General features: G+C 36.7%; 2 protein-coding genes across 3 annotated transcripts in view; one reads left to right on the top strand and one right to left on the bottom strand.

Annotated features, from left to right (window-relative positions):
* LOC113234311 overlaps positions 1-22,937 on the top strand; it is a 42,049-nt gene extending 19,112 nt beyond the window's left edge. The window contains exons 2-19 of one of the 2 annotated variants that reach the window (XM_026469612.1): positions 4,032-5,678; positions 6,440-6,646; positions 7,268-7,444; positions 7,946-8,129; positions 8,864-8,937; positions 9,844-9,959; positions 10,757-10,831; positions 12,439-12,555; positions 14,213-14,360; positions 15,064-15,142; positions 15,458-15,589; positions 16,073-16,198; positions 17,055-17,232; positions 18,090-18,178; positions 20,416-20,498; positions 21,741-21,853; positions 22,542-22,693; positions 22,751-22,808. In XM_026469612.1, the coding sequence (XP_026325397.1) occupies positions 4,032-5,678; positions 6,440-6,646; positions 7,268-7,444; positions 7,946-8,129; positions 8,864-8,937; positions 9,844-9,959; positions 10,757-10,831; positions 12,439-12,555; positions 14,213-14,360; positions 15,064-15,142; positions 15,458-15,589; positions 16,073-16,198; positions 17,055-17,232; positions 18,090-18,178; positions 20,416-20,498; positions 21,741-21,853; positions 22,542-22,664 (3,668 nt within the window). In that variant the 3' untranslated portion in view covers positions 22,665-22,693; positions 22,751-22,808. Of the gene's footprint in view, positions 1-4,031; positions 5,679-6,439; positions 6,647-7,267; positions 7,445-7,945; positions 8,130-8,863; positions 8,938-9,843; positions 9,960-10,756; positions 10,832-12,438; positions 12,556-14,212; positions 14,361-15,063; positions 15,143-15,457; positions 15,590-16,072; positions 16,199-17,054; positions 17,233-18,089; positions 18,179-20,415; positions 20,499-21,740; positions 21,854-22,541 lie in introns of both variants that reach the window. The other variant, XM_026469613.1, reaches the window with a different exon arrangement.
* Positions 22,938-25,687: 2,750 nt separating this feature from the next.
* Positions 25,688-27,864, bottom strand: LOC113234318. The gene is made up of 4 exons (XM_026469619.1): positions 27,828-27,864; positions 27,490-27,631; positions 26,668-26,864; positions 25,688-26,099 (listed from the first exon to the last, which is right to left on the bottom strand). Exons 1-4 carry the CDS (start codon positions 27,862-27,864, stop codon positions 25,963-25,965), a joined length of 513 nt encoding a protein of 170 aa, XP_026325404.1. The 3' UTR covers positions 25,688-25,962.
* Positions 27,865-27,891: the final 27 nt, after the last annotated feature.

The following is a 27,891-nucleotide window of genomic DNA, read 5'->3' as shown; positions in this document are numbered from 1 at the left end:
ACCGAAATATGAATTTATTGCCGGACTTAGACAGACCTTTAGTGTAACTTAAGCAATCTAATTTATTTATTTTATCCATCTTGTAATTATGACATTTAAAGACACTAAAAATTCTTTTAACAATGTTTTTGCCATTGTTCTTTAAGTTCTAACAATAATACAAGTAAATAAAATGTTAGTAATTATCGAACATTATCTCCGACTTCAATGACGTGTGCAAGATTTCTCTGCAGTGCACTGTGCGCGTGCTCTACGTATCACGTCACGGTACACGAAGATTGTGTCGCGGTAAGACAGTGCTAGTGATGGTCCATTATATAAAGTGATGTGTATAATTCGTACCCGTAACCGTATCCGAAATAAAATATGTGACTACTTAGTCACAATCGAATTAAAAACACGACTTATCCGACAGTTGCAGAATGTGAGCATTACTGCTTTCTTGTTTTGAAAGGTGGTGTTGAAGCTTTAAGCACATGGGATTTGTCAACTTTATATTTCAGGGTGACGGGTGAACCGACAGTGCCCCTCAAGTCAAGTCTTTTCACACATTGAAGTTCTGAGTGGCACTGCAACTGTTATTAGAAGGATCATGATGCTTATCATTAGGCGCACGACTGGTTCCTCCCGTCACTTGATAATCATAAAAAATATATTTTCCTCATTTTAGTCGTTTTTTAACTTATTCTCGTTTCATAGGGCTTATAATAACCTAACTTATGTTACCTATGCTTAGATATTCGAAGTGTAAACTCCACAAACGTTCCTTATTTCATGTTATACATATCCTTTAAAAAAAATACCGAAAAGAAATTCTAGTAAACGATTTTAGATCCGAAAACTCCTATTTTGGACAACCCTATTCCAACACGGCTGGGTGCTTCATTAAAATTCGTTAATTAGACTAGCTAGTCTGTTTGTTGAAGCTTTTAGAAGTCGAAAGGAAATTTTGACATAATCTTTATTGGCGGATAGTGAAAGTGTGACAACCTGACAGTTATTCGTAGTTCCATTGTCTATGAAAGTGGAGCTGAGTAGAGCTACATTTCAGCGATCAATTGTGTTTCGTAATTTTGAATTAGCGATGTGGAGATGGTGTCAAAATAATGATATACTATTTTGTTGTTGAAACGTACATCTTCTCGACTTCAACTTCTTATTCAACTTTTGACAGCTCGAATTCTAATCAATTAGTGATGTCTTAATGCGTTTCCGATTCGATTTTTTATTGAAGAAGTTTTAATCGTGATAATAAGCGGGTTTAAAAAAGAAGATTGTCTGATTGAGATCGTGATGTTGCTTTGACAATTTGTGTGCTCAAGAATCAACAATTTATGTTAATGAGGATTCAAGTGGTGATTCCCGTTCATATCAAGAGAAGAATCCGACAATTCATCTATCAAAAACAATCAACAATAAGAATTTATTATAATTATTTATAATTGTCTAATAATCTTCGTTAAATAATATGTTGGCCCGAAATTCTTGTTTATTAATAATTTTGGCTTGGATACGCCTTTTCAGCCATGTCTTCGTTTAATTATGTTTCTGTAAATATGGCCGCCACAAAGGGCGAGACTTGGGATTCCTTAGAACGGGCCGATACGGGTATTTTAGTTCGAGATTCGTATAATTTAAATCCTATTCCACTTTAAACTAGATTTCACAAAACAATTGAAAGTCAAAATAAAAACGACAGTCTTTCCTCCAAAAGGCCCAGAGCGAATCGTTACCCCGATAAATATCGGAGCTAAAGAGCACGTCGTTTCAGTAAAATTTAAAAATAAAAGAGTCCAGGAAGTACTGCATTTTTGTGTCCATGGTTGTATGTCAATTATTACGGAACTTCGGAGGCATGCATATGTCAAAACTTAAATAAGTGGTTTCACGGAGTATAGTCGATAATGGATCTCTATTTTGTTGGGAATTTCAAAGACATCTGCTGGGATACACTAGATATATCAATGGAATGAAAAAAAGAAACTTTATTTTCATTATGAATCAGTTGTCGACCGATGTCTTTGTATTTGTCGAATAGACGTCACACCCGTATGATTACCTGTGCTTCTCGACCGGCAAAGGCTGCAAAGGTTATTTAGAACACAGTTACCGAACGTCCTATTGTTTACGAAGCAAGAATGTAATATGAAAATCTCTTATTAATTTAAATAAAATCTGGGTTTTATTCAATTTTATTAATTTATTTTAATGCAAGACCAATGCATTCTTATATTTTAGGACTTTAAAGTCTTAAAACTGTATATGAAAAGATGTTCATTTTTCTTATAATCTATTTCACCGACTAATTCCGCAAACGCTGTTGGATAACGATAACGATATCGTATCCGAATCCGAAAAGAACGTTTAACTCGGAATGTTCTGAATAGCTCGGAAAGCGCCTTTCGATTCGAGAACGATATCCAATCGAATGATTCGGTTAATATATAGAAGAGGTCCTGGGTTTCTGGTCCGGGGTCCTGGTGGGACTTGAGCCCACGTCCATGCTGCATCTTATCATTGCTCTAACTAACCATTTTAGCCACAGATCCAGTTACCGAATCGTCGAAATTCTCCTATGTGTTTTCGTTATAGATCTTCGTACTGACTTCTTCGGCATTCGTCGCCGCTAGTCTTGTTTCTGTGTCTTCGATCTTTGTGTTCATAATGATAACAAAACTAGTGGAGTTGTTGCACAAAAAAATTCAATAAATAAGTACTTTATTTACCTACTTTAAGATGATATTTCATGGCTGGGATACGATTCAATTGCAGAACTAAGCCCCTGAATGTTCCCTAGAGATACATATACATATAATCGACCACCGTTTTGCATCTTGACAAACATATTACACTTCACTTACAGTAATTAATATTTTCATACAACTCCTCTTATTCTTCTTACTATGTATTCAGGCTTTGTTGCAAGCGTGGACGTTGTTTCATTTTTGTCTTCCACGTCGGTTCTATAAGTCTCTCACTATACTTTCATTCATCTAAACATACCTTTCTCTTTTTTTATCACCACTTCCTCTCTCAAACCACATCGTTCACGGATCACACTATTGTACCCCACTCTGTCACATAACCGTATATTACTAATGTTTCTCAGAGATAAGTTTAAAGAAATTAACATCAACACTGTCAAGAATCTATGCTACCTCAAATGGTTGGTCAATAGCTCTTTGAATGATTCCGCATAACGAAAAATATGTAGTAAAATTGAGGATATGCACTGATTAATATACGGTGTGAATAAAAAAAATTCACGATAGAAAAAAAAACACAAACTTACTTCGAAATTTTACAAGAAAGCCGCTGTATTCAATGAGTACTTTACATACACCAATGATTTTTTAATATCAACTGAACTGGAAACACTGGACACGTATAACGATATACATTTTTGAAATGGCTATAATTTCGTTTGTAACAAAACAAATTCTGAAATAAAGCCAGTGTCCCTGCCCCTCGATCCAAACGTAATGAACCGTATTAGTATGGGAATTTGAATTCGAGCTAAGGTAGTATAGACTCTTATGATAGTAACCCTGTCGTGAAAAATAGGGATATACAACATTAATACGAGGAATAAAAATAAACTGGCTGTCCTTGACAGGCGTTTTAACAAATTCATTTACTTCCTTATATTATCCTTTGAAATCCCGTGCTCCCTTTATCACTAATGAAAACTGGATGGGGTCGACGAGAACATAGAACGACTCTATTTTCTGTTGTACCTTGTGCATGGGTCGAAAGCCTTCGCTATAACTTCCACATACAATATAACATTAATCTTTCTTTTTTACTTGGTCGAAATAACTTATCATCGTCCGTTGTTAACCACGCGTGCCTTACACTTTTCCTTTTATCCTAGTAGTTATTATTAACTGCAAAATTATGCCAATTGGTTACCGAAAGTGAACACTTTATAAAGTAACTTTCTTTGTGAAGCGAACTGATATTTTTATTCTATGACACTAATACAACTACAAAATAAAAGTTTAACCAATACTATCTTTTTCTATTTCCAGGTTACGAAGAAACCTACACAATTTCCCAACTATCGCCAAAGTCTGTAAGCGACGACCAACTACCGGAAGGTGTTGTCCTACAAACCAGCCAGACTGAAAACTTAGCATTTAACATAGAACCTAGCTTAATACATGATGGTCACATCGATGATGTCGATGATATCCCTCCGGAAGATATTATCAACGAAGAAGAAAGAGAGAAGCATATAATAGTAGCAAGATCTGCTGATCCTAACAGAGAATCTAGATCTATAAACATTGAGGACGTGCCTGTTTCTAATAACAACGAAATCGACAGCGAAATAGAACTACATAATAAGAGAAAGTACTATGAGATTCATCCAACGAAAACTGCAAATTTTTATAAACGAGATGATGACGATGAAATTTTAATGTCTGAAGGGTTTGGAGATAAATTAGAATTTAGGTTTCCGGGGGAAGGGCAGAGGGTCCCAAAAGCGCGTGCACTGAGCGCTATGGGACCCCAAATCAAGCCTACTGCAGTGCAACCCATATTCGCCACAGCCTCCCTTAAGGACCAAGGTCGACAAAATACAGAAATCCAGAACATTATTACTGGTATTGTCAAGTTGTTAAATGGAAACGTAAACGTTCAGGCTAATTCCCAACTCTTGAATGGACGACCAGGTCGGCCTATGGCTTCCAGAATCAATAATCGTGGACCACCGAGAATATCTGACGTTCCAGCAATTATACCAGATTTTGATAAACCTATAACCCCGCCAACGCATGTTTTCCACCCTACTAAAACTCCACCTCCATATCCCTTTGATAGACCACCTCATCATGGTGTCAATTTGCCTGAGCAAATTGTGCCTCCTCTACCTCATAGACCAGGGTTTCACAGGCCGTTGCCTCCTTGGCAAAGACCAAGACCAAGGCCACCAAATCGAAGACCAAACCCTGGTCTTCCCATGTATAAACCTATGCCTCCAATTCCCCAAGATCTTCCTGACTTAGATGACTCTAAACCTGATGAAGAACTTCCATACAACGAAAACGAAACTAGTCATTCGGAGAATAATATTCATCATGATGATAAAGGAACCGTACCTATAATTAATCTTCCCGAATTTAACACCACCTCTATTAATAACACAACTACTACAAATCAGGAAAATAATAATTCTGATAAAGACAAAGAAACGGAACATGGCAGCACGGATGATTCAGAAAAAGTATCCCTAGATGAAAAACCGATCACAACTACAGAAGCTACCTCTACTACTACAACAGAAACAACAACATCATCGACAACAGACAAACCTACAACAACTGAAAAACCCATAACAGAAAAACCCACAACAGAAAAACCTTCTACAACTACTGAGAAAAAGACTGAAAAACCTACGAAACCTGACAAAAAGAAAGAAGTTGAGAAAAACAAAGACAAATACAAACCTTTAGAAGAAAAAACTTCAAACAAAACTACAGATAAAATAAAAGACGAAACGTTAACAGAGCCTTTAATAGAATCATCAATATTCGAGATCAAATCGCCAATAGCACCATCGATTGCTCACCCAACACCAACAGATGGTCTGATCTCGCATGCACCTACAATCAGCGTATCAAGTTCTAGCGAAATCATCAAAACGTCTTCTATAAATACACAACCTTCCCCAAGTAAGTAATCAGTTAAAATATTGCAATATAAAGACTATTTTTGTCCATTATCGATAATTACACTCTATTTACATCTTAGCGGTTGTTAGAACTCCAAACCGGATTTGGTTTAGTGGATCATTTGTTGGGACTTAATTTATTAATTTTACAAACTAAGTTCTTGAACTTGTTTATACGAGGGTTGTTGAAAATGTATGGAACCTTTTATCGCAAACGATCTAATCGGTGGGCAGCAATAACTTGGCAGCTCCATCATGAACGTACCTGCCCATTTGGTTCAGGGTTTTCTCACCAAACACATCATTATTGTGATTCGTCAGGCTCCCTACTCACCCGACTTAGCTCCGTGTGATTTTGAACACCTCTCGTATGTACTTTACTTTTAATAATTTTATTCAAATAACAAGTTAGGTCTGTGTTTATTGGCTTTATTATAGATTAATTAAAGTAATATTTGAATTTATTAATAAATAGCAAGAAACATACAGATAGGCATATAGGTCTCATGATTGAATTGACCTTAAACAAACACATTCATTATGGGCATTAACATATCTATCAAGTATGACCTGCAATGTCTATATATAGTATGTAGTATACCGTGCATAAATATTTCGCCAAATTCTAGAAAGAGCACCTGTCACGGTCTCTATACACATTATACCGTATCACAATTTTCCTGCAATTTGCTCCTAATATCCAAGCGTATTTTTTTTTCTAAAATCGTAAGAGCAATTTCTCAAATTCATTCTTCTTTTCAGCACCTCAAGGCATACCCTACCACCCCTATCGCCCCCGACCAGGTATAGTCCTGGACGACCCTGACTTCAAGCCCCACGGGTCTCGATTACCAATGGAGGTCCCAGTAATTACAGCCACGGAAACCAGGCTGCCTCCAGGATTTGGAGAGATCTTTGATGTCACTGTTTCAGCTATTCATGGTCCAGGAGGAGAAAAGGGTGGTTCTGGTAAGTAAATAAAGAAGTACCTAAGCCATAGGCACTATTACAATAGTTACTACTCTGTCGACTCAGCGACTAACGACATGAGCGCTATGTGAGGTGGTCTCAGAATGGATTATTGCTTGGAAATGAAGAAATGGTTATTTTTGATTTGGTTCAGAATGAAGTGTTCCTAGTGCTCCATCAAAGTTAATTTTATTATCACCTAAGTGACAAAAAATCTGATATGTGACTTGTGGTATTCAGTTTCTGAGTTCCAAATGGAACTTCTTCCATTCATCTCTCTCATCCGCCATTTCATTGTTCACTCCCATCATCTTTCACGCAATTTAACCTTCCTTCCTTTGGCCTTCCTCCTATTTAGTATGCTTCTTGTGCCAGATACCTGCTCTTAGGGTTCTCTCCGGGACACTACTACTACCGGGAACACCCAGACCAGAACCAATTTATAAATGTTCATTCCCCAAATTGATCTTACCAGGATCCAAACCAGGATCTCTTTGTCCAGCGTCCACACTGCAACACTGTAAGAATATATTGCACGAGTAATGTCCACTAGTTTATTTTGCAGATTTCTTGCAACAGTTAATCGTGTACCAAATAAAATAACAAAAATTTCTATTTCAGTGCACATTGAAAACATTAATCTCGGTGGTCCAGACCACGACGACATCATAGTATCGGCGTCAGGCGACCAAGGTTTCGTATCCATCGATGGCAAAAGGACGTATCTAAACCTCTTCGACAGTTCTTCTGTGGGAGTTAGTGTTCGGCCAACTAGAGTGCAGAGTTTGCAGCATTCGGGTGAGGAATTTCTCGTCAAACTTTTAGTTAGGACAGTGGCATTACCAGACAGCTTGGGCATTTTATAGCTTGATGTTCATTGAAATAACAGGAAAACAGTTGCTTCTCCACTCCGTAAGGGTTTAATGAAATTGATAGAACAATACTAATAGGCGACTCTAAGGGTTAGTCTAATGAAACCATAAAATTGGATTATGAGTCTGATGCAATAGTATACGACTGTCAGATAAAGAGAAATATTACTTTTTTATGTGATACCAACTGAAGGGACGAACAAGTCGTACGCCTGGTGATAAGCGATACACCTTTCTACAGCAGTGTCACTCAGAGTTTTAAATCACAAATATCTGTGGGGCATTGCTAAAGTCCCTTCATCTTGACACTCAAGTTAACAAGTCCCATGTGCCTGTAATTAATTACTGTTTTTTCGTTAGAGACGGTTCCTAATCTGACATTATTTCAGAGGATATTTTATTTAAAACTTTATTATTTTCTTTGCAGTACCACCCCTCGTGCCGCCCCCACTTTCCAGTCCAATAGGAACAGGAGTAGCCATTCCAGCTGATGACATTCTACAGCCCCCTGTGAGGAGACCACAGGCGCCTCACCAGTCTCACCCACCACAGTCCCATGCAAGTCATCATAGACCGCAGCAGCCGTACAGGAGACCACAGGCGACTGTTCGGTGGGTATATTTATTTGTATGCGTATTTGAAGTTTTTATCGCCAGACTTAAGAGAAAGAGACCGATCAGATTGAGGCTGTCATTAATTAAGACGAGACAGACAAATCGTCCGCCTGACGGTAAGCGGCGTCTTTCGATTCGCAAAGATCTGAGGGGTTGCCATTGTATCCGTCGCTCTGGGACGTAAAGTTAACAAGACCCGTGTGACTGTAGCTTCACCAGCACCCTTATCCTTCACAATTGGAACGGAGTACTCAATAAACGAACGTGTATGTAGTAGATTGATGTGAGAGGAAGCGTTTTCATTTGGTGTGTGTGATTGTTGAATTTCAGGGTTTCACATGAGCAATGCCTGAATATCAAGGACAATGTACTTCATAGTCCTCGGCAGCCGATTCATGGACTCATTTGTTACAGAATTCTGTGTTAAATAAAGTAATTTTGATTTTGATGTTGTATGACAAGTTTCTTCATCATTTTTGTCATTAACTGTCTCCGTTATTAACGTCATCGTGTCATTAACGGTCACCATACTGCCACTGGACTGCCACGCGGAGGTCCCAGGTTCGATTCCCGGGCCGGGAGAAATATTTGTATGGCCTACATTTATTTCTTTCGTGAGTTTGGGTGTAATTTGTGGTTATCAATGTGTGTCCATGGCACTCGCGATACAGGGTTTCCTGGGTCTATGTTGAGTGTGTGCGTTGTTATTATTATTATTATTATTGTTGTAGGATCGACACTTGCATTGTTGGAGATGATTCTACGTGTGACCAAGCGCAGAACGAGAAATGCAGAACGGAAGCAGGTAAATTTTTGTAACAAAAAACTATGGATTCTTTAACTTATTATTATGCTTATTGAATATCACGATGATTTAGTACCGTGATGTTAAATGATTACTCCACTAGTTACAATTACTAATACAAAGATCGAACCCTAAGAAACGTTCCTTCGAACCGCCTGGATTCAAACCAGCTTCGTCAGCATACTGTGCCACGGAACAAAACAGCAGATCTTACAAATTATTCGATGCATATCTTTGTTTTTAGTTTTGAGAGACTTTTTGCCCTAGGGCCATCTGTGAGAAATCTATGAAAGTTTTTCTTCACTCAGGCAGGTACCTTTACTACCAGCGACTGACTAGAGACGTTGCTTTAATAATTGTTGTATTAAGTTTGTTGAAAATCACGATATTTTACTGTTATGATATTAAAGGGTGAAATTACTCCACTAGTCAGCTGCTGGTAGCTGTACCTGGCTGAGAGAAAAAATAATAATGACAATAATTTATTGTACATAAAAATAGAATATGTTACATGGCATACTTTAAAATTAAACAGGTTTTGTACAACAGTGTCTAAAATAGATGGCGATACATTCCACCCCTGAACTAGGTGGTAACCTGTGTCACATATATTTCTCACAGATGGCGCTACGGTAAACTTGAAAATGACTCCACTAGTTTTGTTATGATTGTTAATACCAAGTTTGAACACTAAGAAAAATTCTTTCGATTCGAACCACCGCCTTCAGTATTGACTACTACCTCTTCAACGTACTCAACACTGGTGACCATATAGTATAGTCATGGTTTTGAAGGGGTTGGTGGCAGCTTTCTCTGTCGCACAGTCAACAAATGGAACTCCCTTCCAGTACATGTATTCTCTCCCTCTTAACATCAACTTAAATAACTTCTCTTTCTCTTTTACAGGAATATCAAGCTGCCAATGTAGACCCGGTTATGCTCGTCGGATACACAGAGACCCGTGCCGGCGTATTGTCTCCTTGGTACTCAATTTGCGAGTCGACAAGCTGTATGACAGAAAAGTAAGCCTACTATGTTAACTTCATACATTTTCTAAGTAATTTCAACTGGAGCCAAGAGGTGGCGCTGTTTCACAAATTATTAAACAGGACATAATGTATATAAACTGAATATGATATTTACTAGCAGTAGAGGACCTTGTGCAAGAGTTTGTTCAGTGAAGTACTGCCACAATGTGAACATTATTGCGTTCTGGTTTCGAAGGGTGCTGGTGAAATTACAGGCACATGGGACTTGTCAACTTATGTGTCAGGTGTCAGGCGCAGTGACAATGCCCCTCAAATTTTTGTGATTTATAGCTCTGAGTGGCACTGTAACTGTTAGGGACAGGCGTGTCGCTTACCACCAGGCGCACTACTTGTTTTGCAGAAAGTTGTACTACTCAGTAAGGCACGTGTTTTTGAACTGAGTCCCTGACTCCGGCCAACTGTGCCATTGCCGGGGAATACCGCCACTTCCATGTTAAAAAGTTTAGAACAGCGAATAGAAATGAAATCTATAGAAATCTTCACTTTTTGCCAAGGCCGGCAAAGAGTTGCAAAGAAGAGCTTTGGTTGTTATTTTTTGAAAATAATGTACATATTTCTGGTCGTGTCTTAGCAAAATAAAATACATTAGAACGCAAGCACACAGAAAAAATTCGTGAGGTCCGCTGGTTCGTTCCGTGGCTTAGTTGGTATAACGTCTGACACGGTAAGCTAGAAGACGTCGGTTCGAGTCCGGCCGGATTGAAGGATTTTTTTCTGAGTGTTCGATCTTTGTATTAATAATTATAATAAAATACTATTTAAACTTGTAGATCGCGTGGGACAACAAATTAATGGATAAAGATTCTGATCCATACCAGCAGTTGGCATACGAAGCCGTAAGAGCTGTAAGTATTAAAATTAAGGTCCTTCTTTTTAACCGCTTTTAAAAAAATTAGGAGGTCTTCCATTCGACTGTGTTTTTATTGTATGTATGCTACGCGGTAACTCCGGTGTAAACCGATTTTGATGATTCGTTTTTTTGTTGGAAAGAGGGTGCCTCCATAGTGGTCCCATTTCATATTGAAGAAAATTATCCACCTCCAGAGGTGGATGATTTTCTGTTCACTCATGAAGATTCATTTTTATTAATAGCGCCTACATTTTATTATAAAGAGCAATTATTTTAATGGTTGAATTTGCTATTGTCCAATTCAAGGCGTTTTTCTCTCAATATACTTTGAGTAGTGAGAGCGATTTTTATTATCTCCTATGTCAAGTCCCGTATAGTGGCGAACTAGGGGATGAATCCGGGTTTGCGCACTTTCCGGTAACCGATTTAAGTAAAACTTGGCAAACAGATGTAATTCCACGTACTTTTGAGATCGGTTTTTTAGTACTTTGTACTGATTGTTCTGTCTCTTCTAAGAAGAGAGTGTAAGCCATTGTTCGCCGATGATGACCCGATAAATTGGTACCAAGTCGTCAAATGCATATTATTTATTTTTAGGACAATCAACAAGACATGAATTAAATATATCAAAGTTGAAACAGTGACACATTGACACGGCATGCAAATGTGGACACGACAGAAAATCAAAACAAGTAAATCCAATACTAAAAAAATAATAACTTATACATTATAAATAGCTACAATTAATTAAATGTTATTATTAAAAAGTGACTTAAAAACAAGATAATCTAATTAAAAATAATTTAAATACATATAATAAATATAATTAAGTACATAAATTAAAAATACACAGAAAAAAATTATGACTACACTACATTGATGCAGACGTGAGAGCAGACTTGATTGTGCGCTTAAATCGCGAAGGCTTTAGTAAACACAGTTGCTATTTCGTAAAAAAGATTCCCCTGAGAAGAGTGAGTAAGAAATTCTAGCGTTTAGTTTCATTGCATATTTTCTCAAATTCGTTTATTTGTTCAAATTTATAGTTTATAATTTTTACGTTAAAATATCAGAAACAAACAATCTGAAAGGAACCCGTTAATAGAGCTCTTATCCCGGGAATCTTCATCTCGGAAATTTCGAAAATCTCGACGACTTTTTGGTATTTTTGAGTCTCGAAACATGATTTTAGTCACGGAAACAATTAAATTGTGTAATTTAACAAAAAAAATTACCAAACCTAGAGTAATTCATAGATTTCTCACAGATGGCGTTACGGCAACAAAGTCGTTAAAAATGAAAAAGATCTGCAACGTTCATGTACAAAAATTCATAAGGTCTGCTGGTTCGTGACGTAGCCCAGTTGGGAGCGCGTCAGACACGGTATGCTGAAGGCGCTGGTTCGAATCCAGCCGAATCAAAGGAATTTTTTATTATTAATTTCGTAAAACCTCGTAAAATTCAATAAACTTAATACCTGAATATTTTTTTATTCTGGTTACATAAACATGGCAACACTGTAGTTAACATAATCTGTGGAGATTGAAGTACGACATTAATAAAGTCAGGTCAAAATAAATATTACAATTTTTTTGTTTCCAGATCGATTCGGCATTTTCTATGACTCCTTTCTCCGATGACTTTGTAAGCGGTACCGTGAACTCTGTCCACCGCGGTGACGAGCACAACCAGGGTGTTTTCGTCAACTATACTATTTTGGTAAGTTTCATCGTTCGTCCCAAAGCTGGGAACGTGTCACCCATATCTTTTTTTTAATTCGCAAAATTTTTCGAATATGTGTTACGATTGTTACTTCCATTGATCTAGAGAACAAATAAGTAATGAGAACGGACACTCTTCGCCCCTCCCTAGCTTTAGATACCGCACCATGCCCCGCACATTGACGGTCACATTGACTGAACGGCAACAAGGCTGTCGGCGAGCTTTTTCGCGCTAAGACGGCTTTGATATTTGAATACAGTTTTCATTTATTCATTAAGAAATTTGTACGTTAATATATAACATCATTTTGCGTTATTATTTATAATGGTCGTGAATTGTGTTGTGTACGGCTGTTCATAATCATCTAAACGGGATAAAGAGAGGAGTTTCTGTCGTTTTTTGAAAGATGAAACGAAGTAAGTAAAAAAACTTATGTCTGAGACTCATTCAAATATTGTTTTCTCTAGTGCAGAGTATATATAACACAGATTTATTATATCAATATAATAAGACGCCGTAACTTAGTGAGTTAGACAAGGGTTCTCGAATTTTCAATTTGTATTGCCGATAAATATAACGTAGTGAATATACCTAATTATTAACTAGGTAATGATAAACTTGGACACGCAATTTCTAATACTTTGGTTCTAATATTTAAAGGTACCTGTGCAAAATATAACATTTTAGTGTGTTTTTAATATATTTTTTAAATAAATCTTCCATATTGTTAAAGATAGTGAAAAATACAATATTATATCTATATAAATACCTACGTAATGAACATGTGTAATTATTAGGATTCTATAATAGAACGCCTTAGAATTTTCGCTATGTTGCCGAATCAATTTGACCACGTAATGTAATAATAGTACGAGAAAGTGATGGGTAACCCTGACACGCACACATTTGCGCTTGTGCAGATAGCGCCTTGCTGTATGTAGTAGTAGTAGGTAAATTATTTTCCACCGTTGTATGGAGTGTCCGGGATGTGCCTAGAGAATGCACTAGAATAGTATTAAATAGCAGTAGAGCTCCATGTGATAGAGTTCGTCCAGGGCAGTACTGCCACATTTCCTATTTCTACCGCCAAGCAGCAAAGTGAGCGTTACTTACTGCGTTCCAGTTTAGGAGGGAGGGTACTGGTGAAATTACAGGCACACGCACATACGCAAACACGCACATACATCCGTGTTTGAGTCCATTTTTATTAAACTTTTATGTTATACTTGTATAATAGCTGCCTAAACTTATGAGTCTATTATGTACAATTTTACAGTCATGTCCGTGGGGTGGAGGCCTGGTGATCCATAACACAGGTTTTTTTACCTAGGTTGGACACCAGTCTCCCATTTTAGCATTGTTTAAATTTATATCCGTACAAATTGCCATTGTATTTGTAAGCTATTGGAAGAAAAAAAACATAGAACTTGTTAACTGAAGTCTCAGAGTGACGGGGGCACTTTTAATGCCACTCCAATCTTTATGATTTCAAGATCTTATCACCACGCGCACGATCTGTTCATCCTGTCACTAGGTATTGTAAAAATAACATTACTGCCTTCCATTTCCATTCCGGTATTGAAGCGTAAGGTGAAATTACAGACATACGGGACTATTACCGGGTTTAACACAAAATTCTAACCGTTTTCCACAGATGCAAGAAACCCCCGAAACACTCCGTTCGGCGATCGCAACAGACATACAGAAACATCTACTAGGTGTAATAAGACGACGTTCAAACAACGTTGGGGCGTCCGCCTTGTGGGTGGACACGCCAGCTGGAGCCGTTTTGCCTTTGAATGGTGAGATTATGATTTTGTTTTTTTTTTTATTCAAAGTTTCATTAATTCTCGTGCTGGGTTTATCATTGTTTACTACTCATGCGCTTCAGGATAAATCGATCCGTCCTACGTAAAGTATCGTATGTCGACATTGCCAAGTTTACAGGGGAGCGTTTTAAAGTTTTGAATTCACTGAAATAAGCGTAACACGTGACTTTAGCACTTCTCAGTCATATAGTTTTATTCGGCAAATATCGTTACTTACACGGAGTGATCATGTAATAGATCATCATAGATTATCTAACCAATATCTAGGGTTTTATAATATTCTATGCGACAGGTGTCCCACAAGGTATTCTGCTAAGACCTGGGTTGTTTTCAATTTGTGTAAATTGAACCATAGCAAATGATACAAGCGTTTGTTAAATGATATCTTGGTGATGCTCCAACCCGTATTTCCTTTTAACGATAAAGCTTCTGTTTGGAATGGGGATACCTCAGGGTAGTATACTGCAACCGAAATTATTTAGGATGTGTTTGATTTTAGCTCCCTTAAAGTTGGTCTCTTATACCATCTTAGTTTATGTGTATATAACAAGGTATCATCACAAGTTCTTTATTGTTCACTCGAAGTAATAAGTCAATCACAGAATGGGTGTTCCTCAAGGCACCCTACTAGATCCAATGTTTATTAATGTGGATGTAACTGTAATTGTCTTCCTAGATTTGGACGAATGTGCATCGTCAGACACCAATGATTGTCATCCCCTGGCGACATGCACCAATACATGGGGAGGATTCAGGTATTCATTATATTTTCTTGTTTATTTATAACACAATTTGATCACTATTTTATTATTAGCATTTGACTGTAATACATAATGTTCATCTTGCTGCTTGTAGAGCATCTTTTATAACTAGATGACTTGTTTGGTTTCATGCACTGGACTTACCTTTAAATTCGATGAAAGTTTGTTCCACTTTATACAGGTGTATTAAAAATGTTCTAGTCATATTTATTGACATAGTAAGTTCTTAGGCGTCAAGGACACTTTGATATCACAGAATATGAGGCTTGTACCCGTGTATGTGCGAGATAAACAATCCCCGTCCCGCAGGTGCGCGTGTCCCGACTCCACTCTGGACGCGGCGCCGGGCGCGCGCGCGGGCCGCGACTGCAAGGCGTGCGCCGCCAGCCACTGCAACGAGCGGGGTCAGTGCCGGTACAAGGACGGCCAGCCTTATTGCAGGTGCGTAGAGCTTGTTTCCGCGCGATGCGGTGAGGTGTTCCACAGGGATTTTGCGTAGGGCCATATTTGTTTTAAGTGCATGTAATGTTTAAATTGAGACGCATTATAAACTATGTTGAAGGTCTTTGCAGTTTATTGATTTTTCTTCAGATTAAGGATGAACGCTCTATGAAGACTCCAATATCAAGAAGTACGTTGTTGATGACGTGATTAAAAGTTTTGTCCATACTATGTATATACTATTCTATGATTCCATCCATCACTGTCGCAGAGGTATCATAAACGAATATTCTAAAATCTCTCTTTATGTATTACATGTGTGTGTGGCTATAGTTACAAATTGTAATTAATATTTGCTATAAATCGTGTCGCTACATTATTAGCATGAAGACTTAGAAGACACCATCTTTAAACACGACAATATTTACTCGGTGCTATAATTGTGTTCTATGAATGACCAACTAACGTGATCTCTCTACACAGCTGTTCGTCAGGCTACTACGGTTCAACATGTGAAGTCGATGGCGAGGTGGTGGGGGTCGCAGTGGGTGCTTCGCTCGCTGCCGCGCTCGTCATTGCCCTTACGCTCGCCGCGTTATTGTCCTGGAGGTACACTTACCATAATATTGTTTCTTAATAACGTCATAAAAAACCTATAGAGAAATGAAAATTTTCAAATCAGAGTATTATGTGTTGTTCGGGCCGACGTAGACAACCTTTGGACCGGTTTAGATATTTTTAGGCCGACAAAGATAGAACGTAAAACTTTGATTTAAACTCACGATTTTCACATATTATTTGATCTTTAGTTCGGGATTTAATCGTGTATAAAACATATTTTAATTACCTCGACGTTTCGGACGTATTGCAACGTCCATGGTGTCGAAGGAACTGAAGATGTCGTGAGTGTAGTTAAAAAAACTATCACGACTTGAAGATGTTGACGCCCGCACTTTCAGTCCCTTCCAGACCATGAACGTTGCAATAATTCCGAACTAAATATGAAATAATAGAATTTATCCTTAAGTATCTTTGTAAGCTATAATATTGCCTATTGTTGCTTTATGACCCAAATGGGGCAATTCAAAATAGGTAATAAAGTTATATTATGAGTAATTGTAATGAAAAAATACGTAATTCGTTGTATATTTTTATTACTTATAACAGATTTACTGCTCTATTTCATTTATTTACTATTATGTTATTTTATTCATTTGAATTAAACATTGTAATTCACTCTTTCGGTCGGCATCATAAAAATGCAGGATGTTGTTTTTTTGTTTAGTTTTGGTTGGTTCTATTCCCAAATATAACAAGCAACTTTTTAAAAGTCTTTGAATTTCGTATTATTTACTTTAAAAATAAACATTAACAATATTTAAAGTGCTTTCCCTTCGTATCACATAGCCGTGAGACGTTTACAAATGACCTCCCATAATTATAGACTATGCTTTTAATACTACAGTCGTAAATGGTCCCGTGAGCAAAAAGCGGCTGGCATGGGGTCCCCTGTGTTCAGCTACATGGCGGCCAGCACCATCAAGGCACCTCCAGTAGGTCAACCGCCTTATCAGATCACTCTGGAAGAAAGACTGCGGTGGGCACAGATTGCGGAAGCTATGGCTCAGGCTAATCATTATGCGGTGAGTTAATAACATTATTTTAAATTACTTTTGATTATCAATTAACAATAGTAATCTTATTTTGTTGCACTATATTCGGATAAAATTGTCAAACTTGATGACTGTACCTTGATCAGTTACATAAACTTTGCATGTTGTTAATATGGCAGTTAATGTCATATGAAAATCTTAAATAATTTTTATTGCAAGCAAGAGCATATTGCGTTTGACTTTTGCACCGTTCTTATAGTAAGTAGTGTTGGGTCATGGAAAACATCCATTAACAAACATTAAAAGAAAAACATATTTTACAGAAAAAGAAATCTTTTATCAACATTTTTCCTATAATTTTCCACAATTGACGTTGACACCCGTCAAAAGTTAAAGTTACTTAAAAGAAAACGATGAAGTCAATAAAAAGTTATTTCGCTGTTGTGAAATAATTTTAAATCTCGTTTTTCTTGTATACAAGTCTTATTTTCTAACTCACGCTAATTAAAACTTCAAAAGATATTTCTAAGCGTAGAACATTATATGAGCCATCAAATTTATATTTTTCAAATTTTTGCAATTTTTTGGCAAAAAATTTCCACTATTTCATATTTTTCGGATTATTAGTCGATTTTAACATGTTCGTGATAATACATGTATTTTTTATGTATCCTAATTTACCTTTTATATCACAGTAATTTTAAATTTTTATTAATTTATTTGGACGATTTGTTAATAATTTCCATGTAGATGAAGCCAAATTCCGTCGAACTACGGACGAATTCGTAGGTCTGGGATCGTTGACGTCACATGTTGTTATAATAAACGTTGATTACGTTATATGAAATTGTTTACATATTTCTTAATCGCTATATTATTTGCTCCAGCAGCCAGAACCAGTTCAAACGATGTCAACCAGACCATCATCGGCCATGTTTGGAGGATATCCCACGTTGCCTCCTGTACCCATGCCCAGGTAAAATGTTCAATACAGTCTGTGTCATACGGGGGTAGTTATTTTTTATATTGAACCCGCATTGGACACTAAAATTAAAACTATTCTTCTGAATGTAAATAGTGTATATTATTTTGGAACAAACTATTAATTTTTTATTATGAAAACTAACGCGGTTATCACACATTATAGTATAAAAGTAACGGGACTTACTCGCGTAGTATTTTAGTCGGAAGCGGTCCGACTAGTTTCAACCATAATCGATGGTTCATCAGGGGTTGAATGCGACATTCGCGACCGCGTCACGTCTAGCACTCTATTCAGTGCTTACTTACAGTGTTACTTTCATACTATAACCATTAATTTATATTTTTAATTTAAAAACAACATTCCAATTTTTAACTGCCTCCGTGGCCGAACGGTTACCATACCGGACTGCCACGCAGAGGTCCCAGGTTCGATTCCCGGGCCGAGAGAAATAGTTGTATGGCCTACAATTATTTCTCTCGTGAGTTTGGGTGTAATTTGTGGTTGTCTATGTGTGTGTCCATGGCACCCGCGACACAGGGTTTCCCTAGTGCGGGGCTATGTTGAGTGTGTGCGTTATTTATTTATTTAATTTACGCTACATACGATTTGCAAATATTTTAACAATATATGTATATATATTTTTTACTAAATTATATTTATTATTATTAATACAAAGATCGACCACTTAGAAAAAATTCCTTGATTCTGCATTCGAATCAACGTCTACCAGAAGCTATGTATGAAGCCACGGAACGAACTAACGGACCTTACGAATTTTTCTATATGCAGATCTTTGTTTTATGTTTTTAACGACTTTTTGCCATAGTGCCATCTGTGAGAAATCTATTCTTCACTCTGGCAGGTACTTTTACAGCTACCAGCAGCTGACTAGAGGTGTCGCTTTTATAATTGTAATTTTTAAGTTTTATTGAATGACCACCATGATATTTAATCACGTTTGTGAAATTACTCCACTAGCTTGTTATAATTATTAATACAAAGAATATCATGGTGGTCAAACATTTTGATATTGAAAGAAAACTTAAAAATGAAATTATATTTATTATTGCAAACGAAATTAGAAATAAAATAAAGCATATTCATGAATAGCACTGCAGTCTTATGTCTGATTGGGATTATTCATCAGAGGAAATACTGGGGGTACTAATATTAGACATGACTGGTTGATGACTTTACCAACTCAGTCAGCCATGATCATGGGATGTGTCCCATGATGATGGTCCCAAAAACGTTGGCTGACAGGAGCCAAAAACGTTGATTTGTTTGAAAAAAACATCCAAATATACTTACGCGGCTTATATCCAAGAAAATAGGTTTATTTAATATGTTGTTTCTATTAGTGACGGTCATACTGTTATCCATTGACATTTATGTTATAAATTGTAATATTTGAAGTGCATCCGTGGCCGAACGGTTACCACCCTGGTCTGCCACGCAGAGGTTCCGGGTTCGATTCCAGTATATGGCACCTGCGGTACAGGGTTTCCCTAGTTAGCTAGTAGTAGGGCTATGATTATATGCGTTATTATATTATTATTATCATATGCTGACATTGAAATGGGTAAATGACGTCAATGACCCGGACTGTAATTAGTTGAGATTTGGACAGGATCATGATGGATGGCAAAAACTATGTCAGGTCAATCAATGATAATTGTGATAACATGACATAAACGATTTCATTATGTCTGAAAAAAATGTACGACCTAGATGGCCCAAGAAGTCCTGGGTTTCGGTTACCAGTAAAATTAATTTGGGAAAGGAACTTTTCGAAATTGATTCTGTTCTGGGTGTTTTGGGTATTGCCCCGGACTGAATTCCGCTCGCTGGTCCTCATAGTATTAAAATTCCATAAAGTTAAAAATAATAAGTAGCAGTAGAGCTCCTTGTGAAAGAGTTCGTCCAGGGTAATACTGACACCTCACGTATTTCTACCGCCAAGCGGTAATGTGAGCATTACTGCGATCCGGTTTTGAAAGGTGCTGGTGAAATTACAGGCATATGGGACTTGTCAACTGATCTCCCCGTGCGACGGGTGCAGTGGCAGTGCCTCATATTTGAGATTTAAAGCTCTGAGTGGTATTGCAACTTTTATGGACAAGCGTGTCGCTTAACGGTATTACAAAAAAATCCTTAGTTTGAAACTAGTTCAAAGATGTGGTTATCTTGACCATAATTTATTTATTTATGATAATGTTTTTCTGCAGAATGGCTCTCCAAGGTCACCATACGGGTACAATGAACACCATTGCTTCCAGAGTCAATACAGCTTCTCATCACAATTTATATGGTAAGCAATTCTTATATTCCTATTAAGAGTCTATACGACCCCAAAGGCTTGCATAACAGCGAAAGTGTTGAATCAAACTAAAAAAAAAAAAGTAAAATTGATGATATGCACCGATTAGTACCCGGTATGAAAACACGATTCCTAAAAATATTAACGATAGAAAAAAACACAAACTTACGTCGAAATTTTACAAGAAAACCGGTGCATTCAATAAGTACTTTATATATACCAACATTTTTTTTTATATCAATTGAACAAGTATATAGTATACGGTATACATTTTTCGAATGGCTTGAATTTCGTTTGTAAAAAAAATGAATTCTGAAATAAAGCCAGTATCCCTGCCACTTGACTGAAGCAAAATTAACCGTATTAGTACGGGAAAAATTTGAATTCGAACTGATGTAGTATCGACAACAAATGAGGCCATGAGAACCATAGTGGCCTAATTCAATGGACAAGCCATAGTGGCCTATCTTACTTAGGCCAGTATGGCACCTCAAATTTAGATCACAGACTAAAAACCATAACAATGATTATGCTGCCATCTAGTGAAAATTCGTTGTATCACTTTTAAGCCTTTCTGGTTCTATCAAAATGATCAATTTGAACTGGAAAAAATCATTAACTCAATAGAAAAATGAGTTAGGCCACTATGGTTCTCATGGCCTCAAATGTAAACGATACCAATTGCGAACGAATAAATAAACGATGGTAGCACAATAGTGTTGCTTCTCAAAGGTGGACGATTCGAATCACAGAACAATAAATACAGTAGAAGTGATTAGTTAGCTTTGCACGCGTGCCAACTGTAAGCGTCGTTTGGCCAACTTGAGCTCAGTCCACTATTTACGCTTTGTACGGTATGGTTGTGGGCAATTTCTCTAAAATCGTAGAAAAATGCCTTGTTGTGCTATTTTGGAGTGCAATAATGCTAGCCACAGTGGTTCGAATCTTTATAGCCACATGAGAATTTGTGAATATTTAGCAGCAATGCATCTCGTTAACTGTAAAGGAAAACATCGATGTAATTTGTATGTTGAAGACGGTTCACAACCTTTGAAGACGGTTGCCAACCCGCATTGAACCAGGATAGTGCCATAAATTTCATTTAATCAAAATTAATGTGTGTAACATGCAGTACACAAGTCTTGTACATTACCGTTGATCCCCCAAAAGAGCGTCTTTGAAGAATTTTAAAACCATCTGCCAACGTGTGGATCATGTCTTGATTTTTTACAGGCTATACAAATCATATGGCGACAGAGTCCACGAGCTCCGAGGCCTCGAGCCACGTACAGGAGAGAGCTGACCTGCTCGTACCACGACCCAAGTCCAGAGCCAGAAGTATGCATGTGAGTATTAGTGTATTACTCCGTAGTCGGAACTTTGTAGTGATGTGATATAGTTTGGTTGGAAAAGTTTTGATTGCTTGTTAATTCACATGGTGGAATATGCGAGGATTTGACAATTGCCGACCAGTAACCGACTTCAATAAAAGGAGGAGGTTCTCAATTCGACTGTGTTCTTTTGTATGTGGGTTACGCGATAACACCGGTTTGTGAACCGATTTTGATGATTATTTTTTTTGTCGGAAAGAGGTACCCTCAGTATGCGTCTCATTTAAATTTGAAGAAAATATTTTACCTCTAAGGGTGGCAAACTTTCTGGTAACCGATTTCAGTAAAACATTGCAAAAAGATGTAATTCTACGTTCTTTGACCGTAGGTTTTTTATCTTATTTAGTGCAATGCCCTATGCCACTCTATGACTATAAACATTTATAATCTATTTAAACATTCAAATTTATTACCTTATCTATTATATGAAATTCTTACTTGAAATATTTTTTTTCCATAAATGAATTGCATTGGCTTAATTGCATTTAATTGCAATTCATAGTAAGCCCAAAATGTGATATAATTTTACAGAGTAGGAAGGAAATTAGTATTCAGGTGTCTCTTTGATAAACATTTGAATGTTGAACAACGGTCTATCTGTGACGGCTCAAAGAAGTAACTCCATCTATATTTATGTTTACAGAACCAAACTGGAATCTACTATGACGTCGATTACGAGAACGCGCCCGAAGCGATCTACGGGACAAAAGGTATCCCATTGTCAACCTATACGGTTAGTAGGGGACCCCCGTTTTATAGAAGTTAGAAATAATTAAATAAGGAATTTGTAATGTAAAAAACTGTTTGGGCCAATTCAGATACAACAGTTTTAAGTTCTGTCTGGGTCGGCCCAAAAAATCAACTTATGTTTAATCACTACAGAAGGGAAACTTATTTCTGTTTTATACTTTAAAAAATGGTAATTAGAGCCTATTCTTACAGGTGCAAAGTCATAAAATTAAAAACTGTCTCACGCACACACCTAGGCAAAATATGATAGGTGCTATTTATTAATTAGATCTGTCAAAATTTATATCGGATAAAAAATGTTAAAATTAATTTAAAAATACAATATTTATAAATATACCACAGAATACGTACATATATGTTTGTATTAATGTCATGTATATAAAATGAAACTGCTTGTCTAAACTTTGTTTATTTTCATGTGATTTTTTTTATAACGAAGTGCATTTTTACATATAGGAAATAATTCATGATGGTTTTAGTATTAATTAAATTAATATAATATCTATAATTTATTTTGGAATTGTGATTACGAATATTGAAAAAGCATTTATTTTTAAATTCCTTATTTATTCGTAATATTAATAATAAGAAATTGTAAATATAAAGCAATAATATTTCTATCTAAAATATACTATATATATATGGAGTCAAATTCTTTGCGTTGATCTTAATGGTGGCATTTCACATGGCTATTTGTATTTTAATTATTTGGCAAACAATCGCCATGTGCAGATAGTGCACGTGACAATGTATTAGCCTTGTTTGCCTTTACGGCAAATACAGCACACACCAAACTACCTTTACCTCACGTTGGTCGGTCTCTCAACGCACATGTGAAGTTCCGTCTTGAGAGAATCCGATGCGTGGCCAATTTTAACTGTTGGTTATCTTGACTAGTTGAAACCCTGGTTGGTTCTTCTCTTATGAAACACCCTTGACCTTCAGATTATAGATTAAACATACCGACCACTGACTTTTTTTTTATTACATTCTGGGCCCTAGATGAGGACCGTTTTGGGAGATGAATTTTTTAAATGGGTTGTAGATGTCATATGCCTGGTGGTAAGCGACACGCCTGCCAATAACAGTTGTAGTGCCACTTAGAACTTTAAATCGCAAACATCTGAGGGGCACTGCCACTGTGCCACCCTGAGACATAAGCTAACAAGTCCTATGTGCCTGTAATTTTATCAGCATCCTTACCATTCAAAACCGGAACGTAGTGATGCTCACATTACTGTTTGGTGGCAGAAACAGGTAAGGTATTTGCCTGGATAAATTCTTTTATAAGGATCTCTACAGACACTAATACTTATGTAGATTCCTCCCTTGGAGCCCGAATAAGGGATATTGTTTGTTATAAAACTAAATTAACATAGTAATATCCAAAAGTGTATCAGTTATTTAGTCTGTACTCTGAAAGGTTTTAAACTTATGTATAGTACGTAAAACTGCTAATGATGATATTATTAACTCATAGGAAACTAAAATGTAAAGTAATAATTTAAACCTGATAGATAAGAATGAGTTAAGGCAAAATTATTGAGAATTAATCTTTCTGTTGTGTGGGCTTATATATATAAATATGTTTATCAAATTTGCATCGAAATTTAATGGACTGATTTTTTTAATATCCGAAATCGAAGCAAAAGTTTGTAATTTTAAATTAACGCGTCAATGTAGTCATTTATTGAGTTTTTTTTTAATATATATCGGGGCGTCCATAAGAAGTATTCCTTGAGGTAATCATCCTCCATTATAAACTTATTCAGTCGGAGATTTAGGCTCAATTTATATTGCTAATGAACGCAATTGAAGCGTATTTTAGTAACCATTGCATAATGCACTTTATGTCAATTGTATATTGTGCATGGACCAATGATTCAAGAGGATTGGTAACCACGCTACAAGACAGCGTAGTCGGGTATTTAGTACCTATTCGTACATCAGATGTCGCGACGAGTACCAGATAGCTATTTTTGTAACTAATTTGTTTTGCATTGACACGCACATACAAGGTACACTATTTTCTAGTGATAACAGGTAAATCAACTAGATGGCGCTGATTCCACAAATTTTTATGGATAGTGCCGGCTATTCGTTTGTTTTGTTTAGGATTAGCGCCATCTACCCATATTAGGTTAATTTATAAATTAGTTTATAACACACAATGCCGTCTATTGCCTTATATTTGTCAATATTCAATAATATTACAAGAAAATACTTGCAATTGAACTACCCTATTGTATTTACTTTGTACTTTACATAATTCACATAAATTCGTTATGCTATGTACAAAACTTTACTTCTATTTCGTCCCGCAGCGACGTAAATTGAGACTGTATTTGCTTGCATTGTAATTCGTTCAGTTTGCGAATGCTCTTTAGTCATGACGCGAATATACATGTATTTGTTACTCGGAAAGTAATTTATATTGAATAAATTTAATTAAGAAATTGTATATTTTTTGTCAATGTTTACATAATTTAAATGGACGTCTATTTTACGTAAATAAATTTAATATTTTACCATATTTTTTATTTACTTTCTTAATTTATTTCCCTCTGCCTTTGACTTTACATGGGATTTTTTATAATATCAAGTGACGGGACGAACAAGTCGTGTATGGTAAGCTACACGCCTGTCCGTAACAGTTGCAGTTGCCACTCGGGACTTTAAATCGCAAAGATCTTAGGGGTACTGCCACTGCACCTGTCATCTTGAGACATAAGTTGACAAGTCCTATGTGCCTGTAATTTCACCAGCACTCTTATTCCTTTAATACCTGAATGCGGTAATGCTCACATTACAGCTTGGCGGCAGAAATAGGTAAAGTGGTTCTACTGCTCCTAAACTTATCTATTTAAGCATAAAAAATACTAATTTATAACAAACATCTCTCTTAAAAAAAACCAAATAGATATTTGGTACTTTGGTACTTGGTGTAACGGGCTGGTGTCCGCAACTCGACGACAAAGGCGCCTATTTTGCGTGAAAAATAAAAAAATAGATATTAAAAAAAATATTTTATTAAGCTATTTCTAATTATAAAATACAAACTTGAGTCTTGGTACAATTATAATAGTAAAAACAGAATCTTACTAATAAATGCATATTCTGGCGTACTTCAGTTCAAATACTAAAAAACAATTTTGAGCATTTTTTAAAAATCTACCATGACACTATAATTTCCTTCCCAAAGGAGACCACTTCACCAGTGGGACACTAGGAATTTCTCCGCATAAGAAGTCTTAAAAATAAACTGTAAATTTCCACTAGAGCTACAACCTCGTCGTGTAAAAAATATATAAAATTCAAATTCGTATCTGTGTATTCTTCAGGTAGCAATTATTGAGTACGTTGTAGCTGAACCTATAACCGGATTCTGGAATGTCGTCAGTCACTAGATTATCACTGTGGAAGTGAACGTAGAGTGGGCCAGGTGGGGTAGCTGAAAAAGCGGAATTTTCAAATTAGGAAAGTGAAATTTTGTAAATACAGAATTTATTTGTAAAATGCTAATAACCCCGTAGGGCTCTATTACTGTATTATAAAACTTTTCTTCCATGATTTTTGATAATGCACCAGATTAATAATTCACTGAGGAAGTGGGAAGTACGCCAAATACAGATAAAAAAGTTTTATGAATATGTTTATTGAATATTTTCACTGTACAAAGTGTTCATTCGATATTTGGAACTCTTACAACGGTTGAATATGAGTAACAAACCCGTCAAACGTGCTGAAGACTTGATGTCCTTAACAATTTTGATAATTGACGCGCAGCTGTGTTTTCATCCACCGTTTATTTATATTAGAATAACAAAGAAATGACCAAAATCGTTACAGGATAAGATACCGTCGTTATAGTGAGTAGTCGACGGAAGAAGGAACGATGAGGACGAAACTAAATTGTAGAGTACCTGACATATTTCTTTATTTATTTACCTACCAAATAAACGACATAGTTTACAAAATATACATATTATGTAACTGCTACAGTTTTGCTCTATACTCACATGCAATAATCTGGTTAGAAGCACTAGTACCGCAGAACTTAGCGCCTCTAAGTCCATCAGCGGTTTCGGCTTCAGGGATAAACAGATAGTCCTCAGATTGCGCTGTTCCCTGAGTCACCGGATTGATCTGACAGTCTGTATCCAGGTACAAGTTCTCGTCGTTACGGTACGCCATGTCGAAGCTGGCTGATGTAAACCTGGTGTAAAATCAGAAAAGGTTTTGTTTTTTTTTTTGGTTATCACGTTATACACGTACGTTATCACGTAGGCGAAGGAAAGTATCGTGATAAAACCTACATATCGAACAAGTTTCACAACCGTTGAACAACATGTGATGTTCCGAAACTAGATTAGGCCAGAACAGCGGACTATGGCTTTTAACCTCTCGTTAGATAAGATCTATGCCTTGAAAAGGGAGTTATAGTGTTTAGAGAAGCAACTAAGAACTGGAGAATGCAGACTGCAGTGTAGGACAGCTAAGCGTTTTCAAGAATCAACATGTACATTATAATATTTTCAGCACAGAAAGTTCAAATATTAAGTCTGCTGTGGCAGGAGGCCTTGTTGACTAATTACTGTCATAAAAAGCTCTGTTGAGAGGTCACAAGCAATTGAAATGCTCTAGAATAGCCCACATTTCTTTAGCAGGCTTTTGCATAGTCTCTACTAACTGGACAATCCTGGTTAAAGAGCTCGAGTTTCTTTGGCTTGGCTGCAATCAGCGACCTTACCTTTCACCATGATGGCAAGCATTATAGTATAGGTGTGTCATCGATACAATAAGAAAAAACAAGAGTTTAAAGATTTTAAAAAGGTACTTACTTAATACCACACACGTCAGGAGTCCTTTTAAAGCAAACGGCGTAAGCGAGGTTAGCGATGTACGGGCCCGCGCCGCGGTTATAGTTGAACGATTCAAATGCGCCTGCACGATCGGGGTAGTATTGCAGACAGCCAGGCGGAGCTAGATATAAAAAAAGTCAATTTAGGAAATAGGGCCGTAATAGCCAAGTGCGAGAACGATTACTTTTCAATTAAGAGGGTGATGGTTTGAATCTCTGCGACGGCATGTGCCTTTACTGTAATATGCAACTTTAATTTCTCATAACTGTGGAAGAAAATTTCCTAATGAAACCTGCATTTCAAAGACCTATCACAACCTTTGGAAAACGGATGAATTATGACAAAAATCCGCATTGGACTTGCTTGTCAGACTATATCCTA

This window comes from Hyposmocoma kahamanoa, unplaced genomic scaffold, assembly GCF_003589595.1.
Source record: "Hyposmocoma kahamanoa isolate Upper Pololo Valley unplaced genomic scaffold, ASM358959v1 83, whole genome shotgun sequence".
Taxonomy (NCBI): domain Eukaryota; kingdom Metazoa; phylum Arthropoda; class Insecta; order Lepidoptera; family Cosmopterigidae; genus Hyposmocoma; species Hyposmocoma kahamanoa.
The sequence above is the reverse complement of the archived record's forward strand: the minus strand, read 5'-3'. Positions and strand labels throughout refer to the sequence as shown.

Excerpts from the sequence above, each read along its gene's own strand:
- LOC113234318 (XM_026469619.1), bottom strand. The coding sequence starts at position 27,864 with ATGCGGATTTTTGTCATAATTCATCCGTTTTCCAAAG. Across the intron at positions 27,632-27,827 it reads AATTCATCCGTTTTCCAAAG|CTCCGCCTGGCTGTCTGCAA; the intron begins GTTGTGATAGGT and ends TTTTATATCTAG. Across the intron at positions 26,865-27,489 it reads CCTGACGTGTGTGGTATTAA|GTTTACATCAGCCAGCTTCG; the intron begins GTAAGTACCTTT and ends ATTTTACACCAG.